The following is an 11,802-nucleotide window of genomic DNA, read 5'->3' as shown; positions in this document are numbered from 1 at the left end:
ATGTCGGAGAAACAATACACACAAACAAGGCATCACACCTGAGGGACAGATGTAGTTACACTATAAAGGCCAAAGAGAAGATTTCTCAGGGTCACCAATGCTGGAGAACACCTGTTATTGCCGACCTGCTCTGCGCTTCCAAGGTGAGTACAGTTAAAGTGATTATTATTATTATTATTATTATCATTATTATTATTATTATTATTAGAAAATGGAGAGATTGTATAATATAGAGGCACCAAAAGTTGGTTCTTGGGAGTGATGCTGTAGAGGAACTTCTTTTATTTTCCTGGAGAACAACCTTTCAAATAGATGGGAACCTCCATAGAATATTAACAGTGAATACTAATTGAAGATTGTTCCTAGAACCGTCCAGCAATTAGAAAGCTTTTTTAATGGACCTAAGTGAGTGAGTGCTACACCTTGATCTTTCCAAAAATACTTTGGAGCATTTCCGTAGATTTGTGGTAGATTTGAGTTCTGATTGATTTTTTCATAAAACTCTGAACGTCTTTCTTTTTCAGTTTTTTAAACATGAAGAAATGTGTGGAATATGCACTGCTTCTGGTCTTCTCCACCATTCATGGTAAAGTTCCACCACTTTGGTTTCACTTTATAACACAAACAGAACCTCTATGTAGAACCAAAACAACTTATGATCATTTGCAGGATTCATTTAATTAATTTGCGTATTTAAGTAGTTCCTCCTTACAATGGAAAACCTGTCCTAGAACGACAGAAATGAATAAAATGGTTATGCATAACACCAAACATGGGTTCCACTATTGCTACATCGCAAAGAACCCTTTTTGGTGGCATTTAGACTCCTTTTTAAGTGTACTGTGTACTTCTTCTTGCAGGAAAGCAAACCAAAAAAGTGCTCTGGAGCAATTCCATAGAAGAAATTTTGTTTTCCCAAAAATCTCAATTCTAATATTGCAATTAAGAGGGACAAATCCAATTAAAAATACATTTGTACCAAACGTTTATATTATTTGAATCTTTACGTCTTCAGGAAGCTAAAAAGTGGAAGTAGAAGTAAACAGGCCTAATAAAAAAAACTAGTGTAGTAAACCTACAGCTCAAAACCTGAAGAAATCCTTACTGAACATCAGTGGAACTTCTTGCTACATGCAGCATCTATCAGCAAAGGAACTGAATCATGTCTGCCACTATAAATAAAAGCCTGAAGCTCAAAAGTAAGAGGTGTGAGCAACAGCAAAGCTGTTCTGTAGCTTAATCCTTAGAAGAATAGGAAATGAAAGGAACTGGGGACTAAATGTGAAAGGGATATATATATATATATATATATATATATATATATATATATATATATATAACAGTTCCCTTCACATCAGTGGAGCACCAGAAATGAGATGTTTTTTGAAGAGTTTCTTTCCCCTCAGGTTCGCTGCAGCAGAGAATCATCGGAGGGCAGGAGGTTGAGCCCTATTCTATAAAGTACCAGGCCTCCTTACAGTACAACAACAACCACTACTGTGGAGGAACGCTCATAAATGCACAGTGGGTGGTGTCTGCTGCCCACTGTTGGAAGCCGTGAGTACCGCAGTCGTGTCACATCTGTTTTATCACAGCTGAGTTGCTCTGTTTGTGTTCAATCTGTCCTCTGCATGAATCTTAACATTAACCTTTATAAACAAAGCCTCCAAAACTGGTCTCAGATCAGGAGAGTGTTATTAGTGAAGCTAGGAGTATCACAAAACCACATTTTCTCACGTCAAGCTCTTTACAGTGGTTTACAGTGGTTCCAGGATGTTTTGCACATTGTTTGGGTTACAGGACCTTTGATGACTTTTGATGGGCTGTATTTTGTTATTTTGTTTAATTAATATTTGACCAAGTTATGCATTATGGAGGTGTGTTTTACTGTGGGTATAGAGATTGGTACTGTTTTGTATATGTACACAGTGGAGTCCAAAAGTCTGTGACCACATTGGGGGGTTGTCTTTTAAACCAATAATGTTTGACCTTCTATATCTATATCATATAGTATATCTTAACAATATAAATATTAACAGTTTCTAGATAAATATTCAAATTTAAGCAAAAATGTGACACTGACCTCTGTCCAAAAGACCCTTTTACAAAATAATTCCAGTGTAGCTTCCATTGTAGCTCATGTTTGGCCAACTCTCAGGTGGATTTCATCAAGTCATCAGAGGTTTTTGCTTATGTAGAGTCTCTGTCTATATAATTGAAAATTTAAAACCTTCATTAAATTAGAAAGAAAAGCAAAGTAGAAACAACTTCTTCTTCTGCGCCCTTTTAGATCCACAGTCACTCAACTATTAAAACTTAACACACCAAACTAAGGTCAAATAAATAAACTATTAACTAAAGTATCCACCTGAAAATCAACCTGTTTGTCTACCAGGAACTATTTGATCAAAGTCGTGCTGGCTGAGCACGACCTGTCCAAGAAAGAGGGCGTCGAGCAGGTGTTCAACGTCTCCAGAGCCCTGGTCTACTATCTTTACAACTACAGGACGTTTGATAACGACATCATGCTCCTAAAAGTAAGTTAAATCAAAAGTGGCTATGTAAATCATAGGTTATCTTTAGCTAACCTAGACTTTGGGTCAGATTATGCTGGATTATGCCTGGATTATAAATATATTTCTTTAATGGGGAGAATAGAGAAGTTCTGTCTTACAATAGCTATAACACACTGTAGCTTGGCCTTCATAGAATCACTAACACAATGGGCCAGATCTCTAAGACCCTGACTTAACTTGATCTTAAACCAAAAAGTGCTTTTTAATGGTAAAGCACCACTGGCATTACCATTCAGTCCTAAACTAGGCCTAATCCATGGTCCATGAATCTGGGCCTTGGCTCCTCCTCCAACCTAAAGCCCTATAAGTTCCATTTCTACTATGTCCTTGCATCCCACCACCACCCCGTCACATCCCTTTAACTCATGTCTCCATTTCTCTCATTGCTAGCTCCACTTATCAGAGGGGGGTCTGGGGTTCTACCACAACACAGAAGCCACCTGCACTCCAGCCTCAGTTCTCTAGTTCTCAGAATCTCCTCACATAATATCACATGCTAATGGAATGGCCCACATTTGCATATTAGTAATATCCAGGAAATCCTGAAGTAGATAATGGTTAAAAAAAGGACTGTAAATAGATAATTTACAGTCTGTATATATATACTCAATTAATGCCTAAATTGTTTATTCAATATTATTATACATAACAAACTGATTACTATAGCAAGGGATACCAAAGCATTTCCAGCTTTCCCATGTTGAGCACTTTGCTTTCTCATGGTCAGCTCGAACGGCCAGCCGACCTGAACGCCTACGTCCAGCCTGCCGTGCTGCCCAGCTCGGACACCCCACCACTGCGTGGGGGCATGGCGTGCACAGTGAGCGGCTGGGGAGTCACGCAGGTGTACAGCTATTACCTGTCCCCCGTGCTTCGCGCTGTGGACGTACAGATCATCCCCAACTGCCAGTACTATTACTACTTCAGAATCACGGACAACATGGTGTGTGCCGGATCTCTGCTGGGAGGAAAAGACTCCTGCCAGGTGAGTCTTGACTAGTCTACTACAACAAGCATTAAAGGACCCCATATCGTCATCACATTAAAGTAAAAAACTGCAAAAACAGCTTATTCTGAAATCACGGTTTAGTGATGTCACAAAGACCAAAGCATTCACAAGTAGGCAGCCTTTTAGCCCCACACACCGATGCTGAAGTTATAAGAAGTGTTTTGGCCTGGGTGTCTTTTTGAGGCATAATACAGGGCAGCCAATCAGAACAGAGGTCAGTTACATTTATAAATAGAAGATTATTCACTATCTATAAAGTTACATGGTTAAAAGCTCACCCTTAATTAAATAAATAAATAATGGCTTCCCAATTGGGCACATGGGCTCATCCTTAATTGGCCATGACACTGAGCACAGTTCCTTTGAGGTTGCAGCCAATGTGACACTTCCCTCTCTTTGACGGCAGGGTGACTCCGGGGGTCCCCTTGTGTGCGACGGCAATTTTGAAGGTATTGTCTCATGGGGTATCGGCTGTGCCAACCCCTACTTCCCTGGTGTCTACACCAAGGTCCGCAACTACATCCGCTGGATCAACTGGATCATCAGCGACAACACCACCGACTAAACTGACTTCACTCTTATTTAAGAAGAACAGCTCGGGTGGATTCAATCACAGTTCCTTTGAAAATGAATCAGTGCCTCAAGATCCCATATGGAAATCTGATATATGGCCATATTTGCATATATATCAATATGTGTGGTAAAGCAGGGGTGCACAGCTCCAGTCCTAGAGCGCCAGTCTCCAGCAAAGTTTGGTGCTGCACACCTGATTCAACTCAAACTTTGCTGGAGAGTGGCTGTCTAGGACTGGAGATGTGCACCCCTGCCATAAAGGACTATATATATATATATATATATATATATATATATATATATATATATATATATATATATATATATATATAATGTGTTATATATTGTTACAGCTATCCTCATTTAAGCTGTTTTCACATTTTGAAAATACTTTGAATCTGGTAGTTCACCTGGTAGACATTAATGTCAAAATTTCAGAATGAATGGACCAATACAAATGCTCCAAAATGGCATGTATGTTTGTGTATGTTAATATATGCCTAAAATTAATGTCCCAAATTTGAAGAAGGTACATTTCTAATTGGTTTCATTACATAACAAATATATGTTATAAATAAATTTCCTAAATATTAGTTATATTATAGTATCTGCCATATATTTGAAATCTATATGGATATTGATTGATACAGTGAGAATTATTGGTACAAAAAAGACAAAAAACCAAACATGTCCAGATGAACTATTTACACAGTAGTTGAATATAGAAATAAAACTACATCATGCAAAAAAAAAACCCTGTATCTCCATTTTTGATGTTTTTTACTTTTTGATATAATGTGAATCTGGCTTTTGTTTTTTTTTTTTTACATTGTATCAAAAAAAATATGATGGACACACCAATAGAAATGCCTTGGAAATGAATTTTTAAAAATAAATTTACATTGACTTCCATTGAAACGTTTTGAAAAACACTGAAGTTTGTTTCCCTTCTCATGTAAAGTTGCCAATTTGGAGATACAATGTTTTTGTTTGCATGGCAGCGACAATGTGAAGTTTTCTAAAGCTTTCTACATTCTACAGCTTTTCTACACCTCATTTCCTCATTCAAGCTACTGTATGTTAAACGTCATAGTCTTCTTATGAGGGTCTTTCTAGTCGTAAGGGGAAAACAGGGCTTCTTCCATTTGTATGCCAGTAGCCAGACGTCTTGTAGCAGTGGTAGGGTTTGCCTGTAATGAAAGGAACCACTTAATGTTCAGGCAGATGTTCAAGCTTACGTCAAAGGGAAAACTATTATGTTGTGTTATAAATCTGCTGTTTGTCTTGGCTTGTGTTCAAACCGAGAACCTTCACATACTGATGAAGTGTTATTCCACCCTCCAAACGGACAGTAAATGATTGTGCTGTAGTGCCGTGGCTACAGTATTTTGGAATAAACGGTGGTACTGAAGCTGCTGGTATTGAATGTCACGTTGCCCATTCTCCTCTCTCTTCGCATTTCGTCATTTCTTCGTTGCTCTCCTGCGTAATTCTGAGACTTGTGACCAAACTGCAACTATGTAAACAGTATATTCTCATGTTATCACTGCAGTAGGATCATAAAATAATCATATCTGTAAGGTGAAGCTTCCTCTTACACACTTCATCTTAAGCTGTGTTTTTTTTTTTTTTGATTTCACCATGATTTCACACAAAACATCACTGTCATTGCTCAGTGACCTTTAAACAGCCCTCCTCCCTCCTCTCTCTCCCTCTCTCTTAGTGTAGTGGAGCGAAAGCCCGCTACCTCGACTTTGACATGAAGTTACGTAAGCATAAGCGGCATAAAAAAGCTCTTCCAATGTGAAGAGTAGGCAGGGAAGAGCAGGCAGGGAGGGCTAAGTAAGGGTGGGTTTGTGCGTCTGTGTGCTTTTGTGGGGTGGGACAGAAGATCCTAGAACAGGGATTGGCCACAGTTCAACTCTAGAAAGGCTGAGCGAGATACAAAGTCAAAGGCGCTGAGCAAAAAGCACGTAAACACATAGACTTTCCACGTTAGGCAACATGGGTGACTTGAAAGTAAGATGCGAGCTGCCGACCAGGCAGATGAACAGCCTAAAGATGACCTCCTCTGGGGTAACAGGGCTGATCCGGCAGTCCCTGGAGGCCAAGAACTTCGCTTACTGCCCCTACAGCAAGTTCAGAGTGGGGGCCGCCCTTCTGACCGGCGACGGGACGGTGTTTACAGGTGAGAAACTCTCAAAGATGAAAGAGAAAAGGGGAACAGACTGGAAACATGCTTATAACAGGAGTTTATGCTGTAAAGGCAGCTGGTTTAACCGGGTTCCCTGCTTTAGCATCTGCCCACTGACTTCCATTGTAAAGTACAAAGAGTCTATAGGTTTTTTCGTTCTTTTACTGAGAACACGGAAACATGCTGAAGTTATTGTCTGTGGTAATCGACTGTCGTCCACAGATGCATCAGATAGAGGCTAGGTTGAACAACACTAATGTATTCCTTTAACATCCAGAGCTGACTCACTCCCACAGTGAAATCCAATTTAGCTGAACTCTGCCTGAAAAAAAGCCATATTCAACAAAAGTAATTACACAGTGTGCGCTGTAATTCCTCTCCACACATAATCAACAGCTTCTCAGCCTTGAGAGCAGTTAAATAATAATGCTATTGGTTGCATAAGACCTGCCAAGAGAGGACGCCGATGCTGCTGGAAGGGGTTTTTGATGCACTCAAGAATGTGTACATAATTTAAAAAAGCTTAACTCTCACACCTAATCTCAGATGAGCTGGCTGTCAGTTGGAGAGCGTATGAGGAAGAGGAGCCTCGGCTCACGCTGTTTTCATGGCGACAAACTGAAAAAGATCCAGCAGTCTGTTTCATCAGCATCCGCCGTAACATCCACCGCTCACTGCCCATTTTATTAGCTCCACTGACCGTATAGGAGCACTGTGTAGTTCTACAATTCCAGCTTGTATCCATCTGTTTCTCAGCATACTGTGTTAGCCTCCTTTCACCTTGTTCTTCAATGGTCAGGACTTCACAGAACTGACCACCACATTTGAGTATTTGGATGCAGCCAGAAATATAGGCAACCATTCAACAGGTAGCCATCATTGCCATCGGTGGCCTTTGAGAGATGCACCCGGTGACCTTTATGGGTCGCACCAAGATACATAGAATTTAATGACACCTTTATATTGAAACCCAGGATCTTAGAACTTAAGCACATCATATTGTCCCGAATGGGTTGAATTTGTGGACTATAACACCAAACTATATGAGCATGATCTACCTCCACTGACCTCCACTCCCTCCGGCAAGGCAGAGGAATCCCAGTTAGCCTGGATTTGAGCTCAAGTGTTATAAAATATCTGAATCCCTCCAGGTCAATGAATTAGTGGAAGTATACTGAAGAGTTCCCGTACTTGTGAGCCTTGTTGTTTGCTGTTGTTTTGGGAGCTGTTCGTAAGGCGACTTTTCCATGAAGGTCATATTTATGCAGAGGTCGCTGCACAGTAGAACAGCACAGATCCAGAAGCTGCATCTTTCTGCTCTGGTTCATTGTCTTGTTGCATAACCCAACGTCGCTTTGGCTTGAGGTCATGGACAGCTACCCTTCTTTTGCTGTTAATAAGAAAATGACTTCCTGAAAATTCTTATAGCCTTCTTCTGCTTTCTAGGCATGAGTTGTTTTAATGTTCAGAGTGCTCGGCAGCTGCTTAGAGGAGCCCATGGCTGCTGATTGTTGGAACAAGGTTTGAGGAGTCTGAGTATTTATAAAGCTTTGAAATTTGCATCATCTGATCATTTAATTACGCTCCACCCCACATTGTTGCAGGTGGATCTTTTTCCTGTTTCACTCCATCGTTTTTTCCCTTAACTATTCACAGTAACAGACAATATTGACCAGGGCTGCCCAGACTGTTGCCTGCCACTGTGTAGTGTTTGCAGTCAAAAGGACAGTGAGACAGCGTCTCTCAGACTCATGGTCATGTTTGTTTTTTTCATAGCTGGTTCTGCTGCGTTAATGATTGAAAGCCATCTGCGGCAGTACAGTCCAGGTCTACGCTTTCATCTCGGCAGAAAATCATTACGTAAACAGTGACTTGTTTCTGGCTGAAAGACGAAGATATTTCCAGTTTGCTTTTTCAAAAGGCAGACACAGATAATCACAGGGACACCCAGATACACCAGCGAAATCACCAAACACAAATTCTACTATTGCTCAACCATGCAGCCTTGAACTCATCGAGAGACGCCTGTGTGTCACTGTATTTTCGGCACATGATGAAAGAGAACAGTCTGTGAACCAACAGACAAGCCAATGTCCTCCACCACATAAGAACACATGCATCAGGTATACACAGCCTGAACTGGACATTGACTTTGTTGGAACACAACCTTGTAACTCCAAAATAGCAACTTTACAGGAGGAACAAAAACAGGATATATATATTTATATATATATATTTATTACAACTAGGTTTTTAAACTTTATTGTATAATTTTACCCCATTTTCTCCCCAATATGGAAACACCCCTATACTCCCCTTATCCCCCTAAATACCCCCAACACTAGCATGATGAAGACTAGCACTAGTCTCCTCCGACACATGTGAAGCCAGCCACTGCCTCTTTTTTTAAACTGAGTAGCCTAGGCTGAGTAGCCTCTGAGGGAAGCATGGCTCCCTGGCTCTGATCCAACAGCTAACAGACGCCTGTGCTGACTAACATCACACTGGGACTGACGTGGGGAGGAAGTGCCATGAACCCACCTCTGGAATCTCTTGGACTCTGGCTGCTGATGGCAGCGCTTTACTCCACCAGATCACTTATTTTCAAGTCATTATGGAGCATTTCTATTGGTCCACTGTAAAGAGCAACTGCTGGGTTCACACTTGGTCATAAGTCACTGTGTCAAAACAAATTGGAGGTTTTTGCGTGAAAGCAATGATACATTGTGATACGTTGTGAATGATACATGTTGGTGTGATCGTGGAGTTTCTGATGGATCTAACTTGGAGCCTTCAGAAATGGAGATGCGGGGTTTTTGTGCAACAGTGCAAAAGTTGATTTTAAAAATAATTTTAATTTTTAAACATTTGGTCAGATCTGTTGTGGCGGCACAAGGGGGACTAACTTAACATTAGGCACTATTAGGTACTAATGTTATGGGTGATTGGTGTATAGTGACAAATATATATATATATATAAAGTCCCAACAGCAATGTGGAAGATTAGTGGAGAGCCTGCCCGAGACATGAAAGCTGTGATTGGCTGTCAAGGTTATTTCACCATAGTGATTTCTGAATGCTCTCAAAGTTCAAAGTTAGCACTGTCTTGTTTTAATTTAAACTTCTTTGCATTATAATTATTACAATAATTTATTCACATTATTGGATCAGTTGATTTTCGAGCAGTTGTCATTTCTGCAAATAAGTGCTCTGAATAGCAATTTTTTTATTTGGAATTTAGGGGAAATGTTGCCCATGGTTTATGAAATGCAACGCAAATGTTAATTTCCCTAAAACACACTGTCTATAAATAGTAAAACCAGAGAAACTAATCTATAGTCTGAACTATAGATATATATTATTGACATATATTACATTTATATTGACTTTTATTGTCAAGTATAATAAAAGTTATACTTTTAGTTACCCCCCCCACATGTGCAATTAAGGCTCAATGTGCCATTATCTGTAAATAATCTGTAAATAATATTGTTATTGCTTTTTTTACTTCTATTATTTATATTGTGTATATAGTGGTAAATTATCTATGTTTTTGCATCTGAGTGTCTTGCTATCCTTTTGCTGCTGTGACACTGAGAATTTCCCCACTGTGAGACTAATAAAGGATTATTTTATCTTATCTTATCTTATCTTATCTTATCTTATCTCATTGCATTCCAGGTTGCAATGTAGAAAACGCCTGTTACAACCTGGGAATCTGCGCAGAGCGGACTGCCATCTCCAAGGCCGTGTCAGAAGGCTACAGGGATTTCAAAGCCATAGCAATAGCCAGGTACTACAGCTTTAGTTCTCACACAGAATACACAGGAACAGGAAAGTTTTTCAGAGTGCATCATGGGAATCGGTAGTTCTGCTTCTATGGTAAAGACTGTAAACAACAGGTAAAAAGACCCTGTAAACAATCATCCGAGCATTGAAAGAAGAATTCAGCTACATGAGCTTGGGATGTCAAAGTCAAAATCACAACTTCACATGTACTTTTATTCTGCAAAAGACAAATATTATGCTTGTGTGTGACAGTAAAATTAACATAATAATATTTTACTAACATTGTTATTAATATGTTGATAATAATATTAATAATATTGTAATCCAACTTTGCCCATTTAAATTCTGTATATGTCCCAGTATAACATATCCTTGCGTAATATGGTTTATGGAGCTTACTCAGTTTACCTGTAAATCCTCTATAATAATAGAGCACCTTAATCTGAGCCTCACTGCCAAACGGCGGTGCATGCAGCGGTCACCCTCATCAGTCTGCTTTTGCCTTTCAGTGACTTGTGTGAGCAGTTTATCTCCCCCTGTGGAGGCTGTCGCCAGTTCATGAGAGAAGTGAGTGCAGTCTTAGACCATCAAGCGGTCATTTAACCGTGTAGGAGTCTGCAGGGCAGTCACTTATAATGTCCTAACTGTCTAACTGTGTGCAGTTCGGTGCCAGCTGGGATGTGTATTTGTCCAAGCCGGACGGTTCCTACGTGGAGATGACAGTTGAGGAGCTGCTGCCCGGTTCCTTCGGCCCAGACGACCTGAAGATGAAGCAGGTGCATTCCATTCCTAATGAATTTTAAGGACGAGCTCTGGAAGAAGAGGAGATGGAATAAAAATGGTATGAATGACAAAAGAAGAGAAACATACAGTGCAGATGGCTTCTAAGCACTAAGTAAAAAAAACGTGATTAAAAATGTTTGTCTTGAATAAAAACGTGAATGAAAAATTCTTAACCAGGTTCTGGATCGGTATTTCTACAGGTTGTTCAGTGGGACTGTTTTGCTGTTGAAAGCCAGTTCATAACAAGATGTAGGTTCATAGATGAACCTTGCATGTAAACATTTAAGGTATTATACAAGTTGTAAATACAATCTCATGTGTAAATGTACAATTTTATTTAAGAGACAATCTGTTGTGTATTGAATAAAATGAGCATCATGGAAAATGTCCAAGTCCTGTCTATTTCTTCGGTGAGAGCAAACACACTGGCATAAAAACTGATTAAACTATTTGGAATTACATGGAATTCTGCATTGATTACTACTTACTCAAAAATGTAATCTAAGTCACAATTATAGATAAACACAATCTAACTAATAACACACAAACACTACTGTTCATATCCTTCATTGAGTACACTGAGTAAACATCAATAAAAATCAGGCTAGAAAAAGTAAGTGAATTTGAATTGAATTGAATTAATTAAACTGTAGAGAAGATAACTGCAAATAAGATTTCCCCAAAGCATTTTTTGAAGGAATTTTGGATCATCACTTCTTTTCTAGGATGCATCTCAGTAGGCTTAATGTCAGGACTCTGACTTGGCCGTTACGAAAAACAAATGTTCATTTAAACCGTTCCTCAGCTGATTTACTTGTGTGCTCTGGTTCATTGTCCTGGTGCATAACCCAACGTCTATTTGGGTTGAGGGCATGGAC

At 39.6% G+C, this 11,802-nt stretch overlaps 2 protein-coding genes across 2 annotated transcripts; both read left to right on the top strand.

Moving 5' to 3' along the window:
• The first annotated feature begins 534 nt into the window (after window positions 1-534).
• Window positions 535-4,150, top strand: LOC140542675 (trypsin-3). Its single transcript, XM_072665514.1, has 5 exons — window positions 535-586; window positions 1,407-1,557; window positions 2,396-2,537; window positions 3,304-3,561; window positions 3,992-4,150. The coding sequence occupies exons 1-5, from the start codon at window positions 535-537 to the stop codon at window positions 4,148-4,150; spliced, it is 762 nt and encodes a 253-aa protein (XP_072521615.1).
• Window positions 4,151-6,119: 1,969 nt separating this feature from the next.
• Window positions 6,120-11,309, top strand: cdab (cytidine deaminase b). Its single transcript, XM_072666123.1, has 4 exons — window positions 6,120-6,346; window positions 10,034-10,145; window positions 10,651-10,708; window positions 10,804-11,309. Exons 1-4 carry the CDS (start codon window positions 6,163-6,165, stop codon window positions 10,942-10,944), a joined length of 495 nt encoding a protein of 164 aa, XP_072522224.1. The 5' UTR covers window positions 6,120-6,162; the 3' UTR covers window positions 10,945-11,309.
• Window positions 11,310-11,802: the final 493 nt, after the last annotated feature.

The sequence above is a fragment of the Salminus brasiliensis genome, chromosome 21 (assembly GCF_030463535.1).
Source record: "Salminus brasiliensis chromosome 21, fSalBra1.hap2, whole genome shotgun sequence".
Lineage (NCBI taxonomy): Eukaryota > Metazoa > Chordata > Actinopteri > Characiformes > Bryconidae > Salminus > Salminus brasiliensis.
Note: the sequence above shows the minus strand (reverse complement) of the source record. Positions and strands in the feature narration are given on the sequence as shown.

Coding starts and splice junctions, on each gene's coding strand:
- LOC140542675 (XM_072665514.1), top strand. CDS start 535: ATGAAGAAATGTGTGGAATATGCACTGCTTCTGGTCTTCTCCACCATT. Junction 587..1,406: donor GGTCTTCTCCACCATTCATG/GTAAAGTTCCAC, acceptor CTTTCCCCTCAG/GTTCGCTGCAGCAGAGAATC. Junction 1,558..2,395: donor GCTGCCCACTGTTGGAAGCC/GTGAGTACCGCA, acceptor TTTGTCTACCAG/GAACTATTTGATCAAAGTCG.
- cdab (XM_072666123.1), top strand. CDS start 6,163: ATGGGTGACTTGAAAGTAAGATGCGAGCTGCCGACCAGGCAGATGAAC. Junction 6,347..10,033: donor CGACGGGACGGTGTTTACAG/GTGAGAAACTCT, acceptor ATTGCATTCCAG/GTTGCAATGTAGAAAACGCC. Junction 10,146..10,650: donor AAAGCCATAGCAATAGCCAG/GTACTACAGCTT, acceptor TTTGCCTTTCAG/TGACTTGTGTGAGCAGTTTA.